This window comes from Micromonas pusilla, assembly GCF_000151265.4.
Source record: "Micromonas pusilla CCMP1545 genomic scaffold MICPUCscaffold_4, whole genome shotgun sequence".
Taxonomy (NCBI): domain Eukaryota; kingdom Viridiplantae; phylum Chlorophyta; class Mamiellophyceae; order Mamiellales; family Mamiellaceae; genus Micromonas; species Micromonas pusilla.
The window spans coordinates 541,683-554,150 of NW_003315885.1; the positions used below are offsets into that span (position 1 = coordinate 541,683).

Below are 12,468 nucleotides of genomic sequence, written 5' to 3' on the forward strand. Positions count from 1 at the left end.
GCCCGTGCGTCGGCTCGTCGGGTGGGTGTTCGCGCGGCTAGTTCGCGCTATGACGGCGGAGCGGAGGCATCGCGAGCACTTGAAATTCGTGCAAAAGTCCGCGGCCTCTTGCCGGTTGATCGGCGACGAGTCTTTCAAAAAAGTTTTTTACGGTTCAAGAAATAAATACCGATCAATTGAAAGCGAAGCAACGCAGTTTCAAGAGCGGTCGGTGGCACACACGCTCTCGCGCGTTGTTTTCGCCGTCTTAGCTCGTCGGCGTCGCGCGCTCTCGCCCTTTTCCAACGCGCAACGCGGTGAGCCTGCTACCAGAAGGTGCGTGTCGCATCCAACACGTCTTCGCGTCGTTCTCGACCTCGTCGCGGCGCTCGCGCGCGCGTCGCGACGTCACCATCGCGCGACTCCGGCGCGCTTAGGGTTAGATTTTCTTCATCTGCCGCGGCGGAGAAAGCGAAACTCGGCCGCGTCCGCGCCGGCGATCGGCCGTCGACGCGGCGGAGGATTCGTCCCCCGTCGCGTCGGCGCGCTCCCCGCGCCGACGCGATCGTCGTCGGAGCGCGTGCGCCGTCGCGTCGACTCGCGCGCGTCGCTCGCGCCGCGTCGCCGCGCGCACTTTGCGCGCGCGCTCGTTAGGGTTTTTCGTTCGAGCTTATTCTCTCTCGCCCCACTCTTCGCCAACCTCTGACCTCGCGCATCCCTCGAACGTTCTCCTCAGGCGGTTGGAGCCATGGTGACCCCGCTCGTCAAGCATAAGATCGTGAAGAAGCGGACTGCGAAGTTCAAGCGCTACCAGAGCGACCGGAAGGTCACCGTCAAGGAGTCGTGGAGGAAGCCCCGGGGTATTGATGGTCGCCATCGTCGTAAGTTCAAGGGCCTCCCCCCCCACCCTAACGTGGGCTACGGGTCGAACAAGAAGACGAAGCACCTTCTCCCGAACGGTTTCCTGAAGTTCGTGGTGCACAACGTCGCGGACCTCGACCTTCTTATGATGCACAACCGGAAGTACTGCGCGGAGATTGCGCACAACGTGTCCACGCTTAACCGCAAGGCGATCTGCGAGCGCGCGGCGCAGCTCAACGTGAACGTCGTGAACAAGAACGCTCGTCTCCGTTCGGAGGAAGACGAGTAAGCGACGCCGGTGGCGGTGGGTTTTGGAGTGTAGTCGCGGGGAACGGCGGACCAAAGGGGGTCTAGTCGCGAACCGCGTGGTGTGGCGCGCGCGTTGTGCTATTGTAATGGAACGTCAACGCGCTTCAGTGAACGCAATGTGCGTCCGTCGCACGCGACCGTCCCCATCCGGTTCTCCCGGGTCGGGCTGAATCTAAGTACTCACGAGAACTGTAGTACACGTACGATTAAGTCACACCCGTCTCTTCCGCGCCGGGGTCAAATCTGCTGGTGCTTTTTCTCTCGCTGCTTTTTCTTTTTCAAGTCTTTTTCCGAAAAGCGCTAGCGCCGCACATTCGACACTACGCCGCGCGCCCCCCGCGCGTCGCTCAATCGGGACCGCGAGCAGCACTTCGCGCCGCACACGCACAAAGCGCGTAGTATCGCGAAATGTCCGCGAGCGAGGACGAGATGACGACCGAGATAGCGCAGGAGACGGTCGACGACTTCGTCGCGGTGAGCACCTTTGCCTTCCGATTATGATCGAACGATCGATCGAACGTCCACCCCGCGACCGCCGCCGCGAACGCGCCCCTCTCGTTTCCGCGACGCTATCGAGCTCATCCCGTGATTAACATCTCGACACTCGCTCTTCCCGTGCACAGGCCGCTCGGTACGGCGAGGCAGAGGACGTGCAGGCGCACATATCTCAGGGCATGGACCCCGACGCGCAAGACGTCGAGGGCAGGACGGCGCTGTTTTTCGCGAGCGCGAACGGGCATCTCGAGATAGTCGACATCCTGCTCGCGAGCAAAGCGGACCCCACGATGACGAACGCGCAAGGGAACACCGCGTTGCACTGGGCGTGCGTGAACGGGCACGAGGACGTCGTCGTCAGGCTCCTGGAGAAGGGCGCGAAGCCGAACGTGGTCAACGCCGGCGGGAGAACGGCGCTGGACGAGGCGATGCACAACGACAGGCGGGCGTGCGTTGACGCGATCATGAAAGCGTCCGGGGCGCACGAGGCGCAGGAGGTGGACGACATAGAGGTTCCAGGAGAGAACATGGAGAATATGGGTCCGGAGTCGGACGAGGATCGGTGATCGACCGGACGGGGACGCGATAGACTTAGCCGCTCGGCCCGTTCACTTTATCACAACGTTCGCTTCACTCTTCTCGCTCGCTCATTTTACTTCGCCGCCGCGAGGTTGGCCGCGACGTCTTTCCAATTCACTATGTTCCAGATCGCGTTGACGTAATCGGGCCGCACGTTCTTGTACTGGAGGTAGTACGCGTGCTCCCACACGTCCACGCCCAAGAGTGGCGTCAGCCCGGTAGTGACGCACGGGTCCTGATTCGCCGTCGTCGCGATCGCGAGCTTCCCTGTGGCTTTGTTCAGGCCGAGCCAGCCCCATCCCGAGCCCTGGACCGCGACTGTCTGCGCGGAGAACTTGTCCTGGAGTTTCTCGAGCGACCCGAAGTCGCGGTTGATCATGGACAGGAGCTCCCCGGACGGCGGCTCACAATCTTTCGGAGGGGCGAGATTCTTCCAGAACATCGAGTGGTTCACGTGCCCGCCGCCGTTGAACTTGATCGCGCCTTGGAGCGAGATCATCGTGGAGTAGTCCCCTCGCGCCTCCGCCTCCGCGTACTTCTCCATCGCGAGGTTGAAGTTCGTGACGTAGGTGTTGTGATGCTTCGCGTGATGAAGCTGCATGATTTCCCCGCTGACGATCGGCTCCAGGGCGCCGTAGTCGTACGCGAGGTCGGGGAGCTTCGCTGTGACGAGGGTGCGGCTCGACGCGACCGTGCCGATCCGGGACGCGAGACGGGACGCGGTGGAGCGAAGCATCTTGTCGTGCTTCTCGTCGTCGGTGCGCGGGCGACAAATGACGTTTCGTGCCCCTTCATCGCACATCTTGTTAGATCGCCCAGCCACCTTGGACGAAGCGACAGTGTCCCCCGCGCACGAGCACGCGGCCCGCGGCGATGAGGTCGTTCCGCGTCCTCGCGGTGTGCGTCGCGGCCCTCCTCGGCGTCGCGTCCGTGCACTGCGAGCCCGGCGCGGATTCTACGAGGTACGCCGGGCCCGTCGCGCGCGCGGAGTTCCAGAGCTGCTCTGGGTGAAAGCTGAACAGATACCCGGAGCTCAAGGCCTTCTTCAAAGAGCGCGTCGAGACGGGTGGCATCCGCGGCGTTCGCATGAATTACGTGTCCGGGAACCCCCCCGAGCTCGTCCTGTTCGACACCGCCGGCGTCGAGCGCGATAGAATCAACGTCGAGGGCGAGAGCGTCGAGGCCGTCGAGGATCTGCTCGCGTCGTACGGGTTTCCGTCGGGGGGAGCGAGCGCGAAAGCAGAGCTGCGATGAAGACCGCGGTCGCGAGGGGACGCGCGTATGACGTCTCCGCCGATAAAGCACGTCTCGTGTCGGGCGGAGATCGATTGCGTTTCCTCGCGACGCCGCGGTCTGTAGTCGCGAGCGTGTACCGTTGTGTTGTAATTCCGGAAGTACTTCGCATTTGTTTACAAACTCTTCAGCTGTCTCTGCACGTTCTTGAACCCTCTGAGCTCGGAGAACACCGAGTCCGTCCCGGACGTCGCGTCCTTCTCCTTCGTCGGGTTCGCGAGCTCGATCCCTTGAATCGGCGTGAACGCGAGCGACGACGCCATCCCGCTCGTGCCCCCGCCCGTGGACGTCGGGTTGAACTTCGCGTACTTATCCTTCGCGTTCACCTTGAGTTTCCCCGGTTTCGCCTGAATCCGCAGCTTCCCGCTCGCGGCCGCCATGCCCGCGGACGTCCCTAGCGTCCCCAAACCCTCGCCCTCGAGACCGAAATCTTCCTCTTGCACGTTAAACCCGACCCTGTTCGCGGCTTTTCGCATGTCCGACGCGCCGAAGCGTTCTTTCATCGCGCGTTGCCTCTTCCCCCCTCGTCGCTTCTTCGCCTCGCCGCCGGGAACGGGGAGAGGCTTCGCCGTCCGCGCCGGGGGCGGCTCCTGCCACTTCTCGATCTTCTTCACCATGTCGTCGTGCATGCTCCGTCCGGTCGCCCCCGACGGGTCCTCGCCGAACGCGTCCACCCTCGCCATGAGCGCGCACTTCCCCGCGACTAAACGCGCCGCGCGCGTCCTCAACGGCGGCGGAGTCTTCCTCTGGATCATGTCGCACTGGAAAATGAACCCGACGTGCATCTCTCCCGCTTTCACCTGCGTCGCGGTGGACATTCCCGCGGTCGTTTTCCTCTTCTGCCCCAACACCTGCACGTTGTTCGCCGGCATCTTCGACAGCTGCGTCAAACCGCCGGCGACGCCGAGCAGACGCGCGGCAACCTCCGGGCCCAGCACCGCGCTGAGGTTCGGCGCGGTCTTGTCCATCCTGCTCTCCACGAGCGCCACGAGCTTCCGCTTGTCGTTGTCCAGCGTCATCGCGCGATCGCACGCCTCGAACGTGCTGTCTAGATCCTCGCTCGACAGTGGCTCACCGTTCGTCGTGCTCCCGGTCACGGACACGACCATGATCGTCGCGGAGGGTATGACGCTCTCGAGCTCGACTTTCGTCATGTCCATCTCGTTCCCGATCGCTTTGACGACGCGCGCGTAGTCCATCGGGTTCATCACGAGCGATTCAAGCTCGGGGAACTTTCTCCGGTACTTGTCGCGAATGAAGTTGTGCACGACTTGAATCTCGTTCTCGATGTCCACGCTCAGCGAGTTCGAGTCGACGATGAGCTGGTACGCGCCGTCGTCCACGACGCCTAGGGTAGACGCGCCGGACGCGCCCGCGGCTTTGTCCGCCGCGAGTGCTTCGTCCACCTGGCGCATCACTCTCTGATACCGCTCCGAGTTCACGAGCTTGGAGACCGCGTCGAGGGAGAAATCCGCCTTCGTGAGATCCCCCGCCGCCTGCGCGTTTGACACCCCGCCCTCCTCTCTCTCGTCCTTGACTTCTTCCTCCGCGACGTCGTCATCGCTGAGATCCTCCAGGTCCGCGAGGAACGAGTCCGCTAAGGTGGCCATGACGTCGAGGCCACAAGACGAGCGCGTTTCGATCTGGGAGGCGCCGAGGATTTATCAGTCTGGTGGTGAGCAGAGCAGGGTGAGTGATGGCCCGCGGACCAAGTCAATTTCCGTCCGTTGCTTCTTCAATCGTCGAGAGGGGGCGCGGTGTCATAACGACGCGCGGACGCCTCGCCGCCGCCAGTCTCGACCGCGCGCAGTTGCATCGCGAGCGTCGCCATCTCGCGCGCGCACGCCCGTGTCCTTCACAGGGGTCAACCGCGAACGCGTTCGCGTCGGCGTCAACGCATCACACAGGGGTTCTAACCCGTCGAGCCAAAAGCAGCAGACGCGGATCCCCCCGCGCGTCGCTCGCAGGTCGCGATGTTTAAGCAGACGACGCGACCGCCCGCGGACTTTCGCGTCTTGAAAATGCGCGCCGCGGAGGATTCAAGCAGGGACATGAACGACTACATCAAGGTGCGCGTCGCTTCCCGATCGTCGCCCCTCGAACCTACCCGCGGCATCGAATTCTTCTTCTGTTTTTGGTGCTCACGCTCGCTTCCCCCGATTCCGTCCTTCAGTCGTGCAACGCGCGTCAAGGGTACGCGCAGTGGGAAAACAACACGGACAAAATGATCGCGAAGAACCAGTTCAAGAAACGGTTCGAGGCGCTCAAGGCGCAGGCGGAGGCGAACCTCGACGCGAGAAGAGAGAAGCTCGCGGCGATGCTTCTCGCGGAGGAGGCGGCGCTGAAACAGGAGCTCGTCGATCGTCAGCAGACCCCGGAGGAGCGACATCACGCGCTCGAAGCACGAGCGCGCGCGCTGTTCAAACAGCGCGAAGACGAGCGCGCGCAGTTCGCGCAAGAGATGTTGTATCGCCAGTGGCGCGAAGGCTGCGACGGCGTCCGACAAGGCGACTCGAAGGCGAAAACCGTCTCCACGGTGGAAGGGCGCAAGGCGCAGCTCGACGAGAAGCTCGCGAAGAAGCGCGCGGAGGAGGAGGAGAAGCGATACTACGACGCGGAGTACGAGAAGCTCCGGTTGAAGAAAGAGGAGAGATTTCTCGCGGACGTGGCGGCGCAGGAGAAACTCAAGGCGGAGGCGATCCGGGCGTTGGACGAGCAAGTCGCGCAGGTGAGCTCCCGCCGCGTCGCGGAAGTGGAGGTTGCGAAGAGCGAAGTCGAACAGATGAAGCAACGTTGGGCCGAGGAGGAGGATGCGCACAAAGTGATCCTCGCGGCGAAGGCGGAAAAAGAGCGCGTTCGTCTGGAGGAGGTTAAAGCGTTCAACGACGCGAAGAGGAAAGCGGACGCGGTCGTCAAAGCGGAGGAAGAGGCGTTCAACTTGAAGCTCGTGCAAGACGCGGCGAGGCAAGTCGCGGAGGAGGATGCTAGGGATAGAGAGCTCAGGGCGCGGAAGAAGGAGCAAGACGCGCAGTATCGCGTGCACCTCGCCGCGCTCATGGTGAAGGAAGCGGTGAGCGAAGAGGAGAGAGACCGTCTCATCGAAGAGCAGCAGCTCGAGTACGACGCGAAACGCCAGGCGGAGAAGGACCGACAAGAAGCCGCGCGCGCGAAGCTGTGGAGCGAGGTGGACGCGGATCGCCAGAGGCAGCTCGGGATGAAAGCGGAAAAGCGCCGCGCGTTCGATGAAGAAAAAGAGTACGAGCGTCAGCGCATGGAAGCGGAGCTCGCCGAGATGACCGCGCTCGAGCGAGAGTACACCGCGCAGGCGAACGCGCAACGCATTCAAAACCGGTTGGACATCGAGGCTCAGATTCACTACAAAGAGAGTCTACAGCAGAAGAAGCGCGAGGAGGCGCAGCAAGCTTGGGAGGGGGCGCAACAAGCGGAGAAGGAGTATCAGCAGATGATCGACTACGACGCCGCACAAGCGAAACCCGCCGCTCCGAACTACGCCCGGAAAGCGACGAAGTGGTACTCGTGAGTGATCGTAAAAATTGTTGATAAAAAACGCTTTCGTGTTCGTCAACTCGCTTCGCTCCACGGCTTCGAGCGCCGAGGCTGCGTGCACAATTCTTGCGCGTTGAAGTTACACCGAACTTCCACAGGCTCTGATTGCGGGAGGGTAAAGATAGAAACGCACGGGAAGTACGTCCCTTCCAGAAGGTTTCTGGTCTTCCCGATATTTCGCCCGTTCACGCTCCAAGCGATGAACGATCCTTTGACAACCTTCGGCTCGTCCGCGAACCCTTCCTCGATCCAAAACAATTTGTTCCCCCAGTACACCGCCTCTCGAGTGCGTTTTCGCTCCCTTCCTCCGGGGGGGAGGTAAAGCTGCATCCCGACGACGTCGCCGTCGGAGAACGGAGTCCCAAGCGGTGTCCGCACTCCTAGGTGCACGCCGCACCCTGCGGACGAGCTCAACGCGTATGAGAGTTCGTCCGCGCCAACTGGAAGTTCCAGGTCGGACCACTGCTGCGCGAACCCGACGCGACAGTGACCGGAGTTTCCGTTAATGCCGTGTACGCACAGCGCCTCCCAGTAATATGAACCCGCGGAGATCCCTCGCGTTGCTCTTACGCTCCTATATCCCCCTGGGTTGTAGCCGGAAATGGGGAGATTTCCGAGCGCCACTCGTCCGTCGTCCTTGAGCGCAAGGCCAGCGGCGATGTCGACGGAGGACAGTCGGCACGACGTCGTTCGTTCGTGTTCGACCAGTTGGATTTCAGTTTTATTCGTGGGGATTGTTCGAACGAAGCCCTTCGCGGACGCTCCCGTAGCACAACACCCGTCGCACAACCAGTCGCCTATCGGCAGTTCGTTCAGCACCGGGTTCAAGCACGCCATGTGAAATCCCCTGTCGCAGGAATCGCATAAGATCATCGTGTCATCATCCGTAGATTGTTTGCATACATCGCACGGCAAGTCTTCGGGAGGAACGAACGGAGTCTTAGCTGTCTGCATGTCGAGCGCTAGCGAGATCTGGCGACGATTCCTATTCCGCGAAAAAAATATGACCGCGTCCTGCGGGGGCGGCTGAAACGGGCCTTCGCTTTGTTGGTCGGTGGCGCGGGTACCTTAAGAGAGACACGAGTTATGAAATTGGACGATTATATATTTACATACTCAGTTCTATCTCTTAAGTTGTGATGCTCGACCACGCACGCACACACACAACCGAGTAATCGCATCGAGCGAAGGCTGAACTGCGCCGAGTTGACCGTGTCGCTTCAGATGCGCGAACTACGAAGCGTGCTTACGGCGGACCTTTCGCGGTGAGCTTCTCCGCGAGCTCTTCGAACGTAATCCCAAGCGTCGCCGCAGCTTGCGCGAGACCGCTCAAGTACTCGTCGTACTTAATCTTCCTCGCGGACTTCGCCTTCACCTTCGTGAAGATGATGTCCACGCTCGTGGCGGATAACTTCGCGTCGAAAAGACCCGCGTTTTTGAAAATCCTCGAGAACGCCGCACCGTCCAGTTCCTCGATCTTGTTCTGCCCCTTCCCGTAAGAGCAGTGGGCGATGAACAACTCCTTGAACTCTTTATTTTTTTTGAACTCGACAGGCACGGGAGCAGCGAGCACGCTTCCCGGTCGTTGTTTACCACCCTTGAGGCTGTTGTAAAACGCCGTGAACTCGTTGAAGTCGAGCTGGCCATCGCCGTTGACGTCAGACTTCACGAACGTCGCCGACGCCTTGTCCGCGGGCAGCCCCAAATCCTGGAAAAGTTTAGCGAACGCAGGCTCCTTCAGACCATCCGGTCCATACGCGTTGTACATCTCCCGAATAGACATCCGCTTGCCAGCCTTGTTCAACACCGGCTTGGGCTCGGGCAAATCCGAGGCGGCATCTCCCTCCTCACCAACCTTGGCGATCAAAGCTGCGACCGGCGCGGAGGGCTTCGGGTGCAATGGGCCCGACTTCGCTGGCTTCGCTCTCTTCGCTGGCTCCGGCTTGGAAACCCCCGGCCCGGCCGCACCGCTCGCCGTGGGCGGACCAGTCTCGGTGAGCACATTCACCAAGTCCGTGTATTCAATCCCCTTGTGCGCACAGACGAGGCCAAGGGAGCTCAAGAACTGCGCGTACGTGATCTTTCGCTTCGTCTTCTCCTTCGACTTCGTGAATATGATGTCAACGGCCGTCGACGTGAAATTCTTATCGAGCATGTTGGCATTCTTGAACATTCTCGCGAACGCGGCGCCGTCCATCTCGTCGATCTTCTTGAGCCCCTTCCCGTACGAGCAGTGGTCAACGTACAGCGCCTTAAACTCCGCGTTTTGCTTCAGTCCCTTCGGGATCTTCACCGCGAGGTTCGAGGTTCCTGACTTTTTGATCTTCTGAAGGTCGATGTAGAACAGCGCGAACTCGTCGAAGCTGATTTTCCCATCGCCGTCCGCATCCGCGTTTTTGAAGTACTCCCCGAGAACAACCTGGGCGTCCTCCGCGGACAAACCCTTCACGAGCTCCATCTCCGTGATGAGCGCGGACATCTCATCCATGTCGAGGCCTCCGTCGCCGTCATTGTCGTACGTGTTGTACAAGTCGCGGACGGACATCCTCTTCCCCGACGCCTCGACCATGGACTTCGGCACAGGCGCCTGTCCGACGTCGTCGATCGCTTGTTTCGTGTCCCAGGATTTCATGTCCACGGGCTTCGAGCGCTTTTGCAGGTCCTTCAGGGCTTCAGAAGTAGAGTCCGCGACGGAACTCGGCGTCGCCTTGACAGTGGGGATCGGTTTAGGTTTCGTAGACGCCATTGGGCCGGCCGCGGGAGTGAGCGTGGGGATGGCATCGTCATCTTCTGGTCGGAACCTCGTCGTCGTCAAGGGCGCGTCATCGTCCGTGGGCGCTTCGTCGTTCATACCCTCGAACAATTTTCGGTCCTTGTGCACGGCGATGGGGTACAACAATGCATCACGTTCGAATTGATTCGCGACGGCTTCGAAATTCATGCTTTTCATGGACGCGATCTGCGCAAGCGCGCGAAGAAAGCCGGGGAACTTGATGCGCTTCTGCAACTCCTCGCGAGACTTCGCGAAGACGATGCAGCACGCGCTCGCGGTGCACATCGCGTCGATGAAATTAGCCTTGCGGCAAGCGCGAACGAACTGCGCGGAACCCATCTCTTGGGGGTACTTCTTCGAGCAGTGCTGAAGGTACACCTGGAACAGCGAGTCGTCCTCGTTCAGGAACTTTTCCGGGATGTTGGTCGGGAGCGTCTTACGCGGCTTCACGTTCTTGAAACCAGACATGAACTTCGCGAACTCCTTGTACGTGATACCTCCGTCTCCGTTGTCGTCCGCGGCGGCCCATGCCATATCGACCGCGTTGGAGGCGTCGTCCGGGGTGAGACCTCCCAAAACGCCAACGTCGGAAAGAATGCAAATGAGCTCGCCCTTGTTCACGAAACCGTTCCCGTCTTGATCGTAGTAGTGGAAAAGTTCGAGGAGGGTCTTGCCCTTCACGTGCTTCTTCGCTTTACCGCCGCCCAGCCTCGTAAGTTGGGCGTCGATCGCGACTTCTTGAGGAATTTGCTCGTCCCACTTCGTGAGGTCGCCATCCTTGAGGTGTTTGGAAGCCAATGCGATCTCCTTGTCGAGTTGAGCGAGCGTTCGCTGGTAATAGTCAACCTGGTTGTTCACGCGAGACGTAGACTCGCTCGCGGTCTCCTTCATCTTCTGAAGAAGCTCCAGGGATTTGCCCACGAGGATCTCGCCTTCGCTGACGTCCGGTTTGAGCGTATCCTGGAGCGTGCCTGCCACGGTGTTGCCGTTCAGCTCGTTTAACGGATCGGACGGGACTTTGACATCCGCGAGCGCGTTGTCGAGTGCTTCCTGGAGTTTGTCCTGCTGCTCCTCCGCCATCTGCCTCTCGATCATTTCATCCACGGTGAGGGCGTTGATGTTCATCGGTTCGATTTTCTTCGGCAACGCGATGTTCAACGTCGCCATCATCTTCGGGAGCGACGTGCCCTTGAGCTCCTCGCGCATGTACGGCTGCGCGAGGCGGCGGTGCATGTAACGGTCCTCCAGCTCATCCTTCTCCTTGAAGTCGTTCAGGGTTTGGTGCCCGTTGACAAGGTTGTTCCTCATTTCCTTGTGCGCCTCCGTGGTGCGATCGAGGTTCTTCATGATCCTCACGAGCCGCTCGTCGATGTTCTTGAGCTCGCCTTTTCGCGTCAGCACGTCCGCGTGCGCGGCGTTCAGCATCTTCGAGCCGTCGTTGAGCAAACCCTTCATCGTCTCGGAGTCTCTCTCGCTGATCTTATCGCTCGCGGTGACGGCTTCGCCGAGGCGCGCGACTTGCACGCCGAGCGCGTGAAGCTGCTCTTCCATCTGTCGCTTCGCTTCGATCCGCTCCATCTCGAGGACGTGTCGCTCGTGCGAGCCGCCGTCGAAATTCGCGAGCGCATCCTTGTCCTGCTTCGCCTTCGCGCGGATTCTCGCGAGTTCCTTGTGCAACTCGGGCATGACGGAGCCTTCGAGATGCGCGATCGAGTTCTGAACGTCCGCAATCTCCCTCTCGAGGTGCTTGTAGTCCTTCGCGGTCTTCTCCGCGCCGAGGCGGGTGCTCGTGGATTCCGTAAGTCGCCGGTTCATCTCGTCGCGAACCTCTTCGAGCTCCTTGCGGACGCTCTTCTCTTCCCTGAACTCGCGCTCCGCCTCGAGGAGGCGGCCCTCGAGGAGCTGACGTTTTTGGATCTTCTCCTCGAGCTTCTCGAACTGCCTCCTGGAACGAGCCTCGAGGGCTTGTTCCTCCAGATCTTGCATCCTAGTCGTGTCCATGTCCACCTTGTGCGCGCGGGGTGCGGATCGCGCCGAGGGCTCTGCTGGCGTTACGTCCGAAGTTACCGAAGCACTCCTGCGAAACGCGGTGGACGAACGAGGGGAAGAGCGTCAGGACGCGGTGGACGAGGCGCCCCGAATTTTAATCGTAATCGGGTTACGGGGGGAAATCGAATCGGAGCGGAATCGCGTCCGTCGCGATCGAAGCGCTCGCGGCGGAGACGGCGCGGCGCGATCGCGAGCACCGAGCAGGATCCAACGTCCGCGTATCGAGCGCGACTGACTTTGTGCGCTGTTCGAGGGACATCCTCAGCGTACCTTTAGTTCACGTGTGCTTCGTATCGCGCCGTGAGCCGATTCTCAGAATTGGCCGCGGAGCGAAATCAACTTTCGGTTGACCACACCTCTTCCCCACGCTCGGAAACGAGAGTGACGAGGCCGCCGGTCAAGTATCGCGCCGCGCTGACGCGTGCCTTTACAACGAGTTTCACTCGTCGACAAAGGCGGTGTCGCCGTCGTTAACGTCGCGGGCACGCCACAACTAGTGAGCGGGTGACGCGCGGGAATCGCCCCTTCGCCCCTGTATCTATCAGCGAAAAAAATCCTGTGCT

General features: G+C 60.8%; 7 protein-coding genes across 7 annotated transcripts in view; 3 read left to right on the forward strand and 4 right to left on the reverse strand.

Moving 5' to 3' along the window:
- MICPUCDRAFT_49537 (uncharacterized protein) overlaps positions 1 to 1,264 on the forward strand; it is a 1,692-nt gene extending 428 nt beyond the window's left edge. Inside the window, exon 2 of the mRNA XM_003057642.1 lies at positions 716 to 1,264. Within this exon, the coding sequence (XP_003057688.1) occupies positions 728 to 1,129 (402 nt within the window). The 5' untranslated portion in view covers positions 716 to 727 and the 3' untranslated portion in view covers positions 1,130 to 1,264. The remainder of the gene's footprint in view (positions 1 to 715) is intronic.
- Positions 1,265 to 1,823: 559 nt separating this feature from the next.
- MICPUCDRAFT_67229 (uncharacterized protein) lies at positions 1,824 to 2,112 on the forward strand (the record flags this gene model as incomplete). Its single annotated transcript, XM_003057643.1, is given in 2 exon segments — positions 1,824 to 2,012; positions 2,014 to 2,112. Coding segments are annotated over 2 exon segments (288 nt in total).
- Positions 2,113 to 2,229: 117 nt separating this feature from the next.
- MSD (manganese superoxide dismutase) lies at positions 2,230 to 2,963 on the reverse strand. The gene has a single exon (XM_003058009.1). It carries the CDS (start codon positions 2,957 to 2,959, stop codon positions 2,297 to 2,299), a length of 663 nt encoding a protein of 220 aa, XP_003058055.1. The 5' UTR covers positions 2,960 to 2,963; the 3' UTR covers positions 2,230 to 2,296.
- Positions 2,964 to 3,632: 669 nt separating this feature from the next.
- MICPUCDRAFT_39248 (uncharacterized protein) lies at positions 3,633 to 5,126 on the reverse strand (the record flags this gene model as incomplete). The annotated part of the gene is made up of 1 exon (XM_003058010.1): positions 3,633 to 5,126. One exon carries the CDS (start codon positions 5,124 to 5,126, stop codon positions 3,633 to 3,635), a length of 1,494 nt encoding a protein of 497 aa, XP_003058056.1.
- A 187-nt stretch (positions 5,127 to 5,313) lies between these two features.
- Positions 5,314 to 7,100, forward strand: MICPUCDRAFT_46993 (uncharacterized protein). Its single transcript, XM_003057644.1, has 2 exons — positions 5,314 to 5,585; positions 5,690 to 7,100. Exons 1-2 carry the CDS (start codon positions 5,490 to 5,492, stop codon positions 7,055 to 7,057), a joined length of 1,464 nt encoding a protein of 487 aa, XP_003057690.1. The 5' UTR covers positions 5,314 to 5,489; the 3' UTR covers positions 7,058 to 7,100.
- Positions 7,101 to 7,162: 62 nt separating this feature from the next.
- MICPUCDRAFT_57145 (uncharacterized protein) lies at positions 7,163 to 8,037 on the reverse strand (the record flags this gene model as incomplete). Its single annotated transcript, XM_003058011.1, has 2 exons — positions 7,163 to 7,184; positions 7,217 to 8,037. The coding sequence occupies 2 exons, from the start codon at positions 8,035 to 8,037 to the stop codon at positions 7,163 to 7,165; spliced, it is 843 nt and encodes a 280-aa protein (XP_003058057.1).
- Positions 8,038 to 8,169: 132 nt separating this feature from the next.
- Positions 8,170 to 12,390, reverse strand: MICPUCDRAFT_46994 (uncharacterized protein). Its single transcript, XM_003058012.1, has 2 exons — positions 12,176 to 12,390; positions 8,170 to 11,933 (listed from the first exon to the last, which is right to left on the reverse strand). The coding sequence occupies exon 2, from the start codon at positions 11,855 to 11,857 to the stop codon at positions 8,330 to 8,332; it is 3,528 nt and encodes a 1,175-aa protein (XP_003058058.1). The 5' UTR covers positions 11,858 to 11,933; positions 12,176 to 12,390; the 3' UTR covers positions 8,170 to 8,329.
- Positions 12,391 to 12,468: the final 78 nt, after the last annotated feature.

What these genes read in the sequence shown, in the direction of transcription:
- MSD (XM_003058009.1), bottom strand. Translation starts at nt 2,959, where the DNA reads ATGCTTCGCTCCACCGCGTCCCGTCTCGCGTCCCGGATCGGCACGGTC.
- MICPUCDRAFT_46993 (XM_003057644.1), top strand. Translation starts at nt 5,490, where the DNA reads ATGTTTAAGCAGACGACGCGACCGCCCGCGGACTTTCGCGTCTTGAAA. An exon ending in ACATGAACGACTACATCAAG is followed by an intron (nt 5,586 to 5,689) that starts GTGCGCGTCGCT and finishes TCCGTCCTTCAG; the next exon opens with TCGTGCAACGCGCGTCAAGG.
- MICPUCDRAFT_46994 (XM_003058012.1), bottom strand. Translation starts at nt 11,857, where the DNA reads ATGGACACGACTAGGATGCAAGATCTGGAGGAACAAGCCCTCGAGGCT.